The 16,126-nt window shown below is 41.0% G+C and overlaps 1 protein-coding gene across 1 annotated transcript in view; it reads right to left on the bottom strand.

The window, feature by feature from the left end:
- Positions 1–10,403: 10,403 nt before the first annotated feature.
- CACNA1G (calcium voltage-gated channel subunit alpha1 G) overlaps positions 10,404–16,126 on the bottom strand; it is a 270,527-nt gene continuing 264,804 nt past the window's right edge. Inside the window, exon 35 of the mRNA XM_061616021.1 lies at positions 10,404–11,818. Within this exon, the coding sequence (XP_061472005.1) occupies positions 10,961–11,818 (858 nt within the window). The 3' untranslated portion in view covers positions 10,404–10,960. The remainder of the gene's footprint in view (positions 11,819–16,126) is intronic.

The following is a 16,126-nucleotide window of genomic DNA, read 5'->3' on the forward strand; positions in this document are numbered from 1 at the left end:
GCGTGAAGTCAAGCCGTCTTTCAGAGGGATCCTTGAGTTGCGAATCTCCTTCTTTCGGAAGGAGGGACCTAGAAATCAAGTCCAAAATTGGTTGGTCAATGCTCGGGACATTCAGGAAGGACATAAACTCCAGGGCCAAAGAATAAAGTCTGTTGGCTAACGGTTAAAAGTGACGTGGACGCAGAGGATGGGCCCATTCCTCTCTGGCCAGCTTATTAATGGGATCTGGTACTGGAATTGAATGGTCCACTGACCGGGGCAATTTGAGGACCCTGGCGCCTTTCACAGGTGGAGCCGCCTGCTGTGTTTGTGCAGGTTGGATGCCCAGGGTGTCCAACACTCTACGGCAAAGGGAGAGGTAATCGGCCAAATCGAAGAGTCTGTAGGATGAATCCTTATCCAGAACAGATTCCTCACTCCATTTGTCAAGGGCTGGGTGCATGAGGGATGCGAGGTCATCCATCCCTGAGGGCTCACCACCAAGTCTGCCTCTGGAGATATCAAACGGGTTAGGAGAAGAAGGAGGGATGTCATCCTGACCACCAGGTTGTCGTATCGAGGTAGACTACTGCGGGATTGGAAGTTGAGGTGAGAGGCATGCCTGAGGCTGAGCTTGGGAGAGAAACCCGAGTACCTCTTGCAGCTGTGACAAAAATTCTGGTGTCACCTGTAGGCCTGATGATGGGTCAGGAGGTACAGAGTGCTCCTGTGGGGGCAGATGTGGTTGCACCGGAGGAGGCAGCGGGGCAGAAGAAGGATCCGAGTATCGAGGTGTCTGACTGGGAAAACCTTCAAACTCGTCATCTGAGGACCCAGCAGGGGATTGGAAGAGAGCAGGTAATGTTTCTCGAGCAGGCTCCTCTAAGACTGGGACTGAAACATACCGGGCCCGCTTGGAGGCACTGTGGGCAGACAGATGTTTCATCTTGGCGAGAGCTTTGGAATGCTTATGCTTAGGGGCCTTATGTGGCCCTGGAACTTTGCACTGCTAACTTGCCCCTGAGGTTTGCACTGCCTCTGGTTGCTGGTCTGCCATGTCAGGGTCCGGATACACCCACACAATGGGGAAGGTGCGGTATCAGCCCTGTGAGTGAACTTTAGAGAGTGTCGTGCAGGCTAAGTGGCCAAGCAAGAAAAAGGTTAGGTTTGCTATGGCCCAGGAAAAAAGGTGGGGGCACGTCCACAGGAGAAATTGCCACTGCACTGGTCAAATCAGATTGCCAAAAAAGGATTAATGATTAATGATTAATGATGCAATATGAGCCACAAGCTAAGTACACGCACACAATGGGGAAGGTGCGAGACCGCTACTGTACACTGCTTAACGCCAGGCAAAGGAGCTGTTAATATTTTTACGCAGTGTGGCTCAAAGCTGAATACACGCACTCAATGGGGAAGGTGCGGTACCGCTAATATGCACTGAGGAAAAAAATTGCATCAATATGGCCTAGTACCCACACACAATGGGGAAGGTGCGGTATCGAGGAGTACTCAGTCATTACAGTTCTAACAGGCAGCCTGTTTCAGTCGGCATGAGAGAGAGAAAAAAACCTTCGTAAAGGGAAAAAAGGCCGCAGTGAGTCAGAAGAGAAAATGACTCAAAAATCAGGCAGCAGCTAAAATGGCGGCCGGCTAAAGAAAAACCTAAAAAAACGGCCTGAAGAGGACACCCGCAGTTCCAAAGGGCAAGAAAAAGATGAGAGCCGCCGCCGTTCAGAAACAGAGAGACGCTCCGTGTGCCATAGAGCACAGGGGAGAGAAAAAGATCGGAGGAGCGATCTGGCGGGGGGGGTTTCCTACTCGCCACCCCCTCTGAGGCGGAACCAGGCGTCGCCAAGGCCAACTGCTCCCCAAACAGAGGGCCGCAGCCGCAGCCACAACTTCTAAAGATACAGAAGACCTCTTGGAGGCTGGACCTGGCAACCAAAAGGTCTTTTGTATCTTTAAAAGTTGTGCAGGGGAAAGGGAGAATGCCACATTGTGGTTTTTCTCATTGCAGGGTTGCAAGAACACCTGCACTTGGCTGACTTTCTCTTCTCCTAAAGATACAGGATCAGGATCAGGCCTTGAACCTGGCAACCCTACTCCTGAATCCTGCTTAGCTGTGAGCAGAGAAGTGTTTGCTTCAGGCAGTGAGTGAGCAATTGTTGCTGGTTGTGGAATGGGAAGGTCATGAAAAAGCAACGCTTCTGTTGAGTGTGTTTGGGGCCCTCTTGCTTTCACTCAGCTGAGCTAGAGGGATTTCATGAGTATCTGTGATTTTCTCCTTGTAATGAAAAATGGGGGGAGGGAGAGAAAAAGAGAGAACATATTTTTTCTTGCACATAGTTGTCCTGACACGGTAGCAGGTCTGAGAATCCCATTTCTGGATTCATGAAAAAAAACACTACAAAGCTTAGAGGGATGTCTATATTGTGTATGTGCTGAAACATGATGTGTGATTTGCCCCTGTTCAAATGCCCATAGTCAGGATTGAGGTGAGCAGGGCCTTGAGTACAACCTGCTCAACATGATCCTGTGAGTGTCTACCATTGTCCCCTGCCCTTGCCTCAAGGGCCCAATTATTTACCTTAGGGCAGGGATGACTAACCTTTGGCTTCCTAGATGTTGTTGAAATTCAGTTCCCAGCACCCCCACCTAGCATGGCCAATTCAGAGATAATGGGAGCTGTGGTCCAACACCATCTGGAGGACCACAGATTAGCTATCCCTGTTTTAAGGCAAGGTAAAGTAGAAAAAGAGGTGGACACTCCAGTGACCTTAGTGGAGCATCTTTCTTTGTGGGGAATGGGACAGGCACTCCAAGGGCTGAGGGCCTTCTCCAAGGCTAAATTAACACATGCAGTGTCAGTTCCCACCAGGGACAACGAGACTGTTCATCTTGGTCCTACCCTGGGCAGAGAAAGACACCCAGCAGAAGTATCCAGAACATCCACTGTCAACCCCTGCTGCTGCTGCCGCCACCTTCCTCTTGCTCCAAGGTAAATTATTCTGATTGGGGCATGGGGAGGGGGCAGTGGGTGCTTTGTGAAAGCCTCGTGTCAGGTGCTCATAAAACATTAAACTCTGTTTGGGTCAGATTATGATAATGATGATGATGTTGATGATGATGTGTGCGTGCGTGCAATGTGCAGCAATGTTTCAGACCTGTATTGCAAAAAATTATATATCTGCTCTTGCCCTTGCAGATAAATATTCCTGCAATTTGACATGCAACAAGGCAGAAATATCAGTTGAAATATAGTGTCACAGGTTTCATTATAACACTGTACTCTACATGCAATATTATTTGCCCCAGTGCCCCAGACAGAGATTTTCTGGGAGTTCTTGTGCATCATGGGAATCCTCTGGGGTTGACAGCTAAGAAATATTTGGATAATTGAAATTGGTGATTGATTCAGGTTTTTGAAGCTGACTGCCCTTTTTCTATAGAATAGAAAACCTGTAGATTGGCATAGGTCATATCTAGAAATGATAATAGATGTATGCTGTTTACACACATAGATCAGATCAGATCACTAAGAATAAAAGAATCAGGGTTCATGCCTTTTCTTTTCAAAAGCCTTTAATAGTACACATTTGTTTTTGTCATTTGTAAAGATTTACACTCATTAAAAAACATTGTAACCCAATATTCCCCATTAATACCGCCTCTTGTTGCTCTGACCAAACACCCAGTTTTAGGTCTCTGTACCCGATACAGTATAACAATATTATCTATTAAATACAAAGTTTTTAAATAGTTGCTAGGCTGTTAATGGACATAGGTACTGTGGCTACTCTAGTAATTTTTGTGAAAGGTTCTACTTGGGTTATTATAGTCAGTGGGGTACTGGAGGGGAAACTGAGGCACACTTTACAACTATAAACCCCCTTTTCTTGTCCAAAACCAGATTTTCTGTTGAGTGCAATTTACAGAAGCCAAAAACATTGTATCTTCTTCCAGATTATCTACAGTTTAAATAACCTGTCATCTACCTAAAAGTTATAGAAATACTAGGTGCAATGTTTGCAAGTATGGAATTTACATTTGTCTTTTTTCTCTCTCAGACATTGTAGCAAATCTTTACCCTCTTAATATACACTGGCAAAAGCAGAATATTCTCTTCCTACCAGTATACAGTAAATCCACAATATTAAAGTGCTGGTGTGCATTAAAACAAACTGGATAGTACTTTTCATTGTGGTTTATCAGGGGAAATATATTTTAAAAGAGTATGATTTTTTAAAAAGCAACTTAGAACTGCAGCATCTAGACTAAGAGGTCCAATTCTAAACACACTCAGATGCACCAAACACCCTCTGAAGTCAACAGCAATTATGTACACATAAATGGTGAATTTGCATAACTCCCCCCCCATAATGATTGCAGCTATCACGGGATAGCATGGCCATTTGAAGCATCCATTACTTGTCAGTAAGGCTGTCAAGGGAGTCTGGATTTTTATCTGATTAATAATTGGCTTTTAAACAGATTAACTGATTAAATGTTCATATACTGGCATATTTATTTATTTATTTATTATATTTCTATACCGCCCCATAGCCGAAGCTCTCTGGGCGGTTCATATCACAAAAGCTATTCATAGAAAAGTTTTTTTTCCCTTCCAAACAAAAATAATAAATACCATGAAATCTCTGTGAGTTGCTCTAAGTTTATCTATTTTCCTACTCTTTTTGTTCATATGGAATTCTATAACCAAGCTTTCCAGTAACTTGTTTGTTAACATTTGCAGACCCCAAAGAATTTCAAGCCAGTTCATCTGTGTGGCCTTCATGGTGGGTTAAAATGTGAGCTTTTTCTTGCTGACAGTTTGTGTGTGTTTGTGCGCATGCTGATTAAAATTATACAACACAATTCTAATAATATATATTCAGAAGCCTCACTGAATGTATGTTTGGATTGTAGCCTCACTGTGCAATCCTATACATGTCTTCCTCCAGGTTAAGTGTGATTAGAACTGCAGCCTTAGTTTATTAATCACACTGATAAAACTACTGAAGTTTATAGCCCTACTGGTCAGCTATAAGTGTTTTACCAGTCAGTAAGAAGAGCCTTGAATCCAGCCGAATTCATTTCATGAGTGCATGCAATCCACAACCAATTAAAGTCAGCAGCAAAATAAAATAATCATCGTCATCATCACCACCACCACTATGGTGATGCCTGAGCCACAGTCTACTGGGAAAACCTCTCGAATAACAGCTATTGAAAGGAATGATAACCTGTGAAAAAATGCAACTATTATGAAATGGTCATGTGACTGGCCTCTTTTTGAAATGTGTTTGGAACTGTGAACTAAATTAAGTCCTCAACTCTTTTGCAATGTTGGAAAAACAGGTGAAAAGTATATATCTAAACAGATCAGCTCTGGTCTCAACAATCTCAGACTAAAATATCAGATCTAGGTCCTCCTCTATTTCCAAGATGCTTGGCAGGATTAACACTTGGTCTAGAGATTTCTACAAAAATATTTTTTAAAAATCAGCATAACCATTCTACAGAATTTGTGTATATCTCTTTAGAACCTTTTTGTGTTTTCTTTTATAAAAGTCAAATTCTGTTTTTTAAAAAAGCCCATCCCAAAGTTATTTAAAATTCCTTTAATATTATTGCACATGCTGTAGTATTGTAATTGGATTTTCAAAAGGGAAACTAGAAAATATTTGTATCACAAAGTAGTTTGCATGCATTTTTTCCTGAATGCAGGAAGTTACAGTAAGTTTTATATTGATTTTTCTTTACTGAATATGATTTTATGAAACAAACCCTTGGCTTTATATTCACACGAAGGTTCTCAGTGGGAAAATCCTCAAGCACTGAAAACAGAACATCTTTAAACATTGTTACAGTTACTGACATTTCAGTGTAAATTACATTTTGCACCATATTTTTCTTCTAAAATATTGCACATTGCATGTTACACTCCATGTGTGTAGACTTTGTAGATTTGATTGCAGCCAGATCAATACTGTATATTTTAACCATTGATGAAATGGTGTACTACCATTTTATTGACATCTTACCATTTCCCTATTCCAGGGATGGGGAACATGCAGTTCTTTCATTGTTGTTGAACACTAACACCCTTCATTCCCAGCTACTGGCATGCTGGCTGGGGCGAATGGGATCTAGAGGCCAACAAGATCAGGAGGGCCACAGGTTCCTCACCCCTGCCATATGCGGGTGTTTGAGCTATGCATGGTGAGAGGATCAACATCACACTCATTTGCATGACTCATTTTTGATGTCTGTGCATTAGTTTGTCATATTTACTTTGGAGCCGATGCATGCAGAGCCCAATGAATGTAGGCCCTGCCATGCAGTCTTGACACTCCAGTTTTGGGGTACATAGATTGTGAGATTGGCATCTACATGTGTTGGGCTGTATGTGTCTAACCTCCTATGCAAACATGATGGGTGAATGCACAAATGCCAAGAACAGGGTGGCATGTGTGTGGGAGAGGGAGCAGTGCAAGGGAGCACAATCCTGATTCCTTCACCACGTCCAACCTTGAATATCTGCATAGGGGTTTGGTGAATGAGGAAAACTTCAAAACCAAAACAAAGGATTAAAAACATGTTTTTTCTGTGCTGTCTTTTTATTTCCCCTCCCCATTACACATAACCAGAGAAAATTACAATGAAAGACTGGTTTATGAGAATTGCACTAAATGTGTTAACATGGTCAGTAGGTCTAAGAATTACAACTTCTAGCTGATGAATTTGTTGGATTCAGAATTTCATATTCTATTTCAGACCCAATAGATTGGAATAACAAAAGCATTAGGGTGTTCAGGATATTGCACAGGCAGGCATGGTACTGAAATAAGATTTCATTGGCATGGAGAGCTACATAGGAAACATGGGTGTTAATTCAGATATGTTGTAGATTTATACAACCAATATTTGTTTCAGTGATTAATATCTCCTACAGTGATTTATATAACCACCTGGTGGCAAGGTCCACACAGAATATGCTTTTAGGACTACAAGCTTGTCTATCTGATTGATAATCATGCAGGTTCCAGTTCTGAGTTCTTAATATTGTGCTTTGGAATTTCAGGTGTTCAAATCTGAGTTTCAAAATATTGTTTCTTTCCTCTAAATCAGTCTATAAATTCAATTCCAGGTTTAGATCAATGTTTGACCAAATGATGACTCTATGAGTGCATGATCTGGAATTTCTTTTAGCCTTGATTGAATTAACAACATACATCAAGTCTGCAGTCCTAAAGATATTTACACAAAGGCAGGCTGAAATCAATGGAAATATTCTGGCAAAAACAGAAGCATGTTCTTAAAAGCAATAACATCTCACTAGGCTTTTCTAACTATGGGCAACCTGATCTGTTTAAAAACAAATATCCAGTGCAACAATGTGTGTGAGTGCATGCTTGGACACTGCACAAGCACCCATTAATTGTGCAAATGTAGACCTTGGGATCTATGGGGATGCATGATATATTCAGCACCTTCTTTTCTGGAGAGTGATGCTAGCCTTCCCTACTCCTATGGTTGCTTTGTCTAGTTACAAGGAGCTGGTGGTAGTGGTAGGATTTTTTCAGAATTCTGAAGTGTAAAAAAATCACCCCCTTTCTTCAACCCTTTTCACTGTTTTAACAAGCCAAAGCAGTTTGGCGGATGAGCCAGTGTGGTGTAGTGGCTAGAGTGTTAAGTGGAGACATGCAACACCCAGGTTCACTTCCCATCCATTTGTGAAACTCACAGGTAGCCTTGGACAAATTTCTCTCTCTCAGCCTAACCTACTGAAGGGAGTTGTTATAAGCATAGAATGCCATCCTGTAATCCTCAGCAGAAAAGCAGGATGCAAATTATTCAGCATTTGGTGCCACCTTCTGTACTGAGACAGGGAATAGGAAGAGATTAGAAAACTGGAAAGGGACAATCCACAAAGCACTGTGGCTATGTGTTGTGCAAACTCCATTGATTCTGGCTTTTGTGAAGGTCAGACAATGGCCTCCCATGCTTAATTTCTTGGAAGAGAGATGCTCTTGGTTTCAAGTCTCTAGAAAAAGCACCTTTTTATCTGAAAGCTTTTCCCCTAATCCCTGATGTCTGAGGCTCTGGGCATCCTCTTTCCTTATTTAGTGGTGATAAAATGCAGTCTGAATAGTTTTAGGGATTGTTTTAATCTATTCATTCTTCACCTGTTTCAGGGTTAAGCTTGGGCAGTGAGAACAGATCCCAGAACTGAGCTCCAGCACAATTGAAACTGAGCCTACTCCACTGAAATGAACTGAGGATGTCTAGTAAGTTGGCTTGCAGGATGGTACCTTTACATGGAAGCTGTTCTCTATAAAAGCAGCAGTGGTAAATATACATTTACAAGAGAGAACATGACAACAGAATCCAACTCTGTGTATGTAGATCCTACAGAGAATGTATTATGCTCTCCACAGCCCCCATAAATGCAGCCTACTAAATAAAACATGTTAACTGATGAATATGGAATTAGTGCATGGGCAGCAGAAAGGTGTGATAGAGTTGTTGATCATAGGGGCAGTTTTCCTTTTTTTAAAAATTCTATCATCCATTTGAATACCATAATAAAAAGAATAATCTCTTTCTTTAGGCAGACAAGCATGGAAATCAGCACCACTTGCAGTAAAACAAAACTTGTCTCACGCATAGCCAAAGCCAGTCCTGGTTTGGGCTTGTATTAAGTCTCCATGTGTACTGAAAAACTGTTTGGCTTCAACAATCAACATGAAAATGATGACTGGATGCTGCTAGAGCAGCCTGGGTGATAATTCCAGGTTTACATAGACCAGATTTATTATGTTGAATGCACTTTACATGAAATCAGTCTGGAGTTGATCCTGTTAATAGTTAGCACTATTTAGGTGCTAACAAATTTGACAAAGACCTAAGATGATATTCTTGTTATTGCAGGAATTCTCTGCATTTACTTTATGGAATTCACTTGCAAACCACAAACAAGCCATATTATACAGTCATTGCAGTGGAGACTAGAGCAATTGAAATATCAGTTCTTGGTAGCACTGGGACTGCTTCACTGTCTATACTCTTGTGCCTTTAAAAGCAGCTTGCCACATAGGCCCTCTTGGGTGTTGAGATGAGCAGAAGCACCTTTTGATAGTTCCACCACTCTCAGAAGCTCGGGAGGTTAGTAGCCCAGGAGATGGCATTCTCTGTGGCAGCCTCTAAACTGTGGAACTCCCTCCTCACAGAGGTGTCTGGCAACTTCATTACACAACCTTCGGCGAATGCTGAAGATGCACCTCTTTACCCTGGCCTTCAACACCTGAGATGTATATTTTTATTTTCCGTTACATTGTTTAGGTTGGTTTTAACTGTTTTAATTATGTGTTTTAAAATTGTTGTAACCCACCCTCTGGGCAAAGGGTGGGTAATAATTGTAATAATAATAAAAATCATCATCATAATTAGCAGGTAATTCTTTTGTAATCCATGATGGGGAAAGCTTTACCTACTAAATTTACACCAACCTTGATTTTCAGCGTGGCAAATCACTAATTTCTTTTCATTGGTACAGTTGTGATCCTAAGCCCTTTCTTGGAAGCACATTTCACTGAAATAAATGGAACTTATTTCTGATTAAATGTGTTTAGGATTGTGGTATAAAAGTGAAAGAATTTAGTTGTATGGCCATGATAAGAGAGAAAGATTCTTATGGATGTTACATTTGTTCAGATGCTGTTCTGCTGAACCAAGGATGTTCTGGACAAGGATAAATGTAAATTATGTTCAGGGCCTTACTTTGCTGTTTATGACAGTTAGGGATGAAAGCAGCTGCGGTCATTGTGTGTAATGTCTGTCTCACAGAAAATAATGGGGGGGAAACGCTGTTAGGCAGTGGATAGCTGATGGCACCTTAAGGCAGGTGGGCTGAAACTCTTATTGTCCTGTTGGTCACATGGGAGATGGATGGGATATACAAAGTTGGACAGGATTTGTAAACAATTGCTGCCACTGCTGGGTTCTGCTCTTCCACCAGAAAAAAGGGAGAATGATGAGACTGGTCAAAAGTGCACATGATTGTTCTCTATTGGTACCAGTTCATGACAGAGCCCTGCAGCATTACACACTTTTTTCCTCCCTCAGATAATACTCAGCATGTGTAGGAAGGGCAACAGTAGAGGAGAAAAGCCCTCATCTTAGGTGTTTATGCTCAGCAAGATTTTAGAGATTGCTACAGAAAGCAACAGCAAATATCTGGTGCATTAGACACTTTTGTGTATTGCTAAGAAAGAGACTGCTGAATTCTCTGTAGACATCATTGCAAGCCTATCTGCTTATCCCATATGCTTGTCTGCTTGTGCACTTGCTTTTGCTCTACATCATAATAAAATTCATTTTGGAGATTATTTTATTATTATTTTTAAAAAAATGCCATTACAGTTGTAAAAAATATCCAAATGGCTATTTTCTACAGAAAATAGTAGAGGGGTTAGTGAGTGAATACATTATAACTGCAAATGTTTTCATTTCTATTTGACCATGGGACACATTTTCTCAGTAATGCACTAATGGCTACATCTTGTGCTTTGCAAAACAAAAACAAAAAAGGGGAGGATTAAATATGTATTTTTTAAAGGTTAAAATATTCATTAAAAAAACAATGTAATCTCAGGAATATTCTGAGATACTTGAAACAGAAGAAAATAAACCATATCCTTAAGCCACAAAACGTACTACATCCTGCAATACTAGGTTCAATTAATTTAATAAAATAGAATATACATATAGACTCTGAACAATGTATTGCTTTTACCCAAGCAGAACTTATGCTTAAGTAAGCGTGATATAGCTTAACCACTCTTAAAACCAGCTAGCTCTTTAAACTTTCTTTGGATTTTTTTAAAAATCAGTGCCATTTTAGAATAGAGAGGTTTAATTTATTACATGAGGGAGAAAAGAAACATTTGGCACCAACAACAGGAAACAAACAAACTCAGGGGTCGGCATCTGTTTGATCAAAGGAAAAACTAGGAAGAGTCAATAAGTCTTTCTTTGGGGTTGGAGTTATTGACATACTGTCTGGAAGTGTTGAGTCCCCTGCTTCCATTGAATCCTTGGAATCCCAAGATGGTGCACGTCTTCGCAAGCAAACATCTGTACTAGGTGATGTGGTGTGCGATCCCCTCAGTAACAAACTCTGATCATCAGGTGGGTCTATTGATATACATGGGGGGCTCAGTTTTTTCTTCTGCCGTGTTCCTTGCAAGCCTTCCATTTCACTTAAGACCTGACTTATGAAGCCAGAAGAACTAGATGTGGAATGATGCTGAGGGCTGTTTTCCAGGGAACAAATTTCTATGGAATGTCTCCTTTGATCATCTAACCAAGATGATGGTTTTTTAAGAAGACCCTGTGTATCTACACTGTAGCACTTCTTCAGGTCCTTCAAAGTAATGTTGCCACTGTTGCCTACATTTCTCTTAGGAGTCTCAGATTGAACCACTGAAGAGGCACTCATGGCTGAACAAGTCCCTGAAGTAAAAGAACTGTTTATTTCTGATACTTCTTGGTCCATTGGGTCTCCAGGTAGTTCTTGAAGGGAGTCTGTACAGGCACACAAATCCGGCACGTGCTTGGAAATGTTATACTGATTGCAGGAATGTTGTTGAGTATGGACACTCGATCTTCCCCAGCTGGCTGACTCTCTTGCTTCTGAGGGCATCAGAGTGATAGATAGATCCTCAGTGGATGGAGCTGACAAATTTGGGTCAGAGAGCTCACTCACCTCAGCATAGATGTTCTCTCTGCTTTCTGAGCTATGGGTATCTGAGGAGTCATTTCTTATTGCCATCTGTACAGAAGCATCAAGGAATTAGAGGGGAACAGGAAAAAGGTTAATATAGGCAAAGTACAAGTAGTAAGAGACATTCCAGAGGTGATAATTGAACACTTCAGTTTTGAATGCAATAGAACCTGTCATATGAACACCCGAGATACAAAGTGTGGCCACTCGGTTAAGCACACTCTGGTAGCATCAGTGCTTCTTTCCCAATGTCAACACCACCACTGGTGTTCCAGGACCACCACTGTCACATTATCAACTGAGCACATGAAGTCCAGATTATTCGGTTATCTCTCCAACTTACAACGTTCTACACTATTGAATTCCTATTACCCACAGGTGCAAATTGTGTTATCCTGCAAATGTCAATCTGGAAAGAATTGCACTGAAATGTTTGGGAACATATATAGCTGTCTACAACTGAGCATTAACCAAATATGACCCATCATTATTACCAAGTAGAGGCGATTAATGTGCTTCTTTCCTAACCCAGCAGGTGTGAAAACAACACTTTTTAAAATGGCACTTTGGGATTCATTGATGAAATTAGCATTGTATGAGCTTGTTTCTGGGTTGAAATTAGGCTAAATTGCCTTCTTCTTTTTCTTGGATCCACATATACTTTATAGTTGTGACAAAACTGGCTTCAGATCAGCCTCCATGGGCCCTTTCGATCAGAGCCAATTTGACTATTCTGGAGAAACACTGAGAAGACTAATTATTTTAAACAGAAACTGAGTGCCAATTTTATCCTTGAAGGTCCTTTTAGGTATTCAGGAGCTTATACAGCACTGACTTTCAATAAGACACACAGGCCAGTATATATTCTACCTTAAGAAGCCTTGCCTACCATACCAGTTCCTGCCCTGTTTTTTCAAGCAATGTAACCAGACCTAGGAAAGCCCTTATGTAGCAAGCTACTCTACAGGCTCAAACTAGGAGGGGCATTATAAAAGTCACACTTTTATTAAAACTTTTCCATATTTTTTTTACAGCATTATTGACAATAAGATAAAGGTCAGTGATTTGCTCAAATATGCAGACAGGCCAAGACCATGTTGTTACAGGTTTCTAGAATCCAAACATGCTGCATAATCAAGTTTATTTGTTGCAGTATACTTTAAAAGAAATCAACTGGATCTGCTATTGTGTGTGTGTATTTGTTATATTGTATGAAAGTGGGGCTTTGGCATATAAACAACATCTATAGACAAGTGCCTTATTTCCTTTGATGTAAGTAATGCTTAAATTACCAATACATCTCTAGAAAAGAATGGGAAATGGACAGTTACCCTCTGGGGCTTCAGGAAGCTGGTAGGTGGGTCAAGATGTTTGGAGCTAGGTAGGAGGAGCTTCTTAATGATCCCAGCGGTGGACTTTCCAGTGCTGTGAGTTGTTGGCCTTCTTGTGACATTTATAAATGAGCTTCTAATGTATGCCCAGTGGTGTCATCACACATAGGAAGTTGAAGCTCTGGATGTATTAATAAATTAATTGGGCATACCATTTTACTATTAATTGTAAACCAGTACACAGATTTACAGGCCCAACACCATATTCCTACTTGAACCTCACTGTTCCAACCTCCACAGCCATCATGGAGGAAAGCTGAAATATTACAGGTTCTGATCTTAAATATGTGGAAAAGATCTATATAAACCATGATGATGGTAATGAGGAAAACAACTATATGTACCATTCTGGATTTTAATATGCAGAGCATGTGATGACACAAATTATTGTTGTTACGCTGTCAGGCATTTTTGGCTGTTACCCAATCCATTTTTAATTTTTAAAATGGTCTGTGTTCACCCCCAGAAAAACAACTGCTGGGTTGATCCCTACTGAATATTTCAATAGCAGTAGTATGGGATTGTTTTACACCTTTGTGTTGCCATTCTGGCCCTAGAACCAAAGAACAGAAGTAGAATTCTTCTGAAGAAAAGCACTTACAATGCCCTGGCAGGGAGCATGTTCCTCAACAGAGAACAGAGCTTTATTGTTTCTTTAATTCATTTGATGGACTAATCTTCACCAGGGAATTAGTCATAGTCAGTAGCTGCCAGGACTCTCAGAGTCTATGGCTTTAGCTACAGCAGGGGATTTGGTCCATTCTACAGCACTGACAAAGGAGAAGGAGGTTGAATGACAGGCAAATCAGTGACTAAGGAACGTGTATGGGATGTGGCAAACAAGATTTATCTATACACAGGTTAAGGAGAAAACATAAATGAGGAAAAGAGAGAGACAGAGGGAAAAGAGATAATGAAATGAAAATGCATGCAAGGTACAGGCTAACAAAGCAGTTGACAGCTGCATGCACAAATATCCTCTTAGGACTACTTTGAGACTGAAAGTATAACAAGATTTTGTTTTAAAAGGATGGGGAAAAGACTGGAAAAATAGCAATACCAATAGCTACTAATTTTAATGGTCAGGAGACTTATCAAGGAGACGTACTTCAGTGCCACAATTTGCGGCAATATTTAAAGGCCCATGCTTGGATAGATTCAGAAGGATTTTTTAAAAAGTATTGTAAAAGCATTTGTGAGTTTGTGACACAAATGTGATTTGGAAGAAATACCAAATTAATCGTTAGACAATAGTGTGTAGAACAGGTCTCTTATCTGTAATAGCATGATGAAAACTGCCACTTTTCTCTGTGGCTACCATTTGTGCAAATGGGCTCACAATGTCATAGTCCCATTGCTATCATTTAGTAGATGAAATGGAAAGAGCTAACAAACTAAATAAATTAATATAAGAACTGCACACCTGTTAAATGGAAAAGGACTTCTAAGGCTTATACAGTCTCAAAGATCACATAGTATAATGGAATCCTAGCAATAAATAGATCATCTTATCTAAAGCATGAGACAGAAGTTTCTGAATCTTCATACAAGTACTTTAAGAATGTTTGGGGACATACACTAACTTCTAGCCACTGGATGCCTAATACTTATTTCCTCATGTAATGGCAAAGAGAGAGAAAAATCTGACTAGAAGCACCATGGTGAAGGCTGTGCTGGGGGAGAAGGTGGTGTTACTACACAGATATTCACTTTGAAGTTTATTATACAGCCACAAGACTGACTATATACTATGGTCAGCATGGATTTTTTGCATTCCTCAATGTATTGAAAATACCTCCCCATGCCATTCTGATCCTTCCCATAAGCTCATTTCAAAACAAAGTCTTACAAAGCTTATAGTCCTGAACTCAGAAAAGCTCACTTAACAACCCTTTAAATTTTCATGGCGATACACAAAACAGTCAGAGAGAATCAAGAGTTCAAAGTGTAAAAAGAGAGAGAGAAAAACCAGACCCCTTTTGGACTTTCTTCTGTCAGAGTTCTCATAATCTGTTGAAATTACTTAAAATCAGTCATGTACACAGAGTACCTGTAAACCTATTACTGACCTTGCCCCATGCTCTGGCCTTCATCTTCTGCAGTTTAAAGGTTAAAAAAATGTCTGGCTGATTTTTACTTAATTTATGAAATTTAGCATTGAACTCAATGATAACGCCAGGCATGCTCAGTAAGAACAAACTATCAGTATTCTAAAAGCCAGACTCACAGCTGCTGGGCATGCCTAATTAGTTGGCCACACCCACACCAGACCTTTATTTCACTTTATATGAGAGGAGACTCTTATTCCCCTGACAGTGCTCCAGTGGCCAGAGTGGTTTAACAGTCAGCCGCTCTGACTGAAGCTCTGTGAGGGGAACAGGTTGTCTTCTAGCAACTCTCAGCACCCTTCACCAACTACACTCCCCAGGATTCTTTGGGAAAAGCCATGACTGTCTAAAGTGAAATAAAGGTCTGGTGTGCATGTGGCCAGGGACAACTTTGGTTTAAATTTGGGTGGGAGACTGCTATAGAATTAAAAGGCTGGGGAAGACTGAAAAAGAATGATACCATTCACATTGTTTTCTTTTTGGAAAGGAAAGGGGCTTCCCCTCTGCCCAGTGCCCACCCACCCAATCTATTCCCCTCCCCCTTCCTCCCTTCCTCTCCCCTCCTCCTCTCTTCCCTGCCCCTCCCCCAGCTCAATTTCATCTATCCTAAGAATGATTGCACAGGAATAAATCCTACTGAACTAAAAAAACCATGCAAATGATCAAACCTGCCCTCCCCTCCTCCTCTTTTCTATCCCCTCCCTCTTGCCCCTTCCCTCCCCCTTCCTTCACCCCTCCCCCTCCCCTTCCAATCCCCTTCTTCCCTCTCCTCTTCCTTCCCTTCCCCCCTCCCCATGGTCAGTTTTACCTATCCTAAGTATGATTGCATGGAAGTAAATCCCATTGAACTCAGTAAG

Source organism: Rhineura floridana, chromosome 3 (assembly GCF_030035675.1).
Source record: "Rhineura floridana isolate rRhiFlo1 chromosome 3, rRhiFlo1.hap2, whole genome shotgun sequence".
NCBI classification, from domain to species: Eukaryota; Metazoa; Chordata; class Lepidosauria; order Squamata; family Rhineuridae; genus Rhineura; species Rhineura floridana.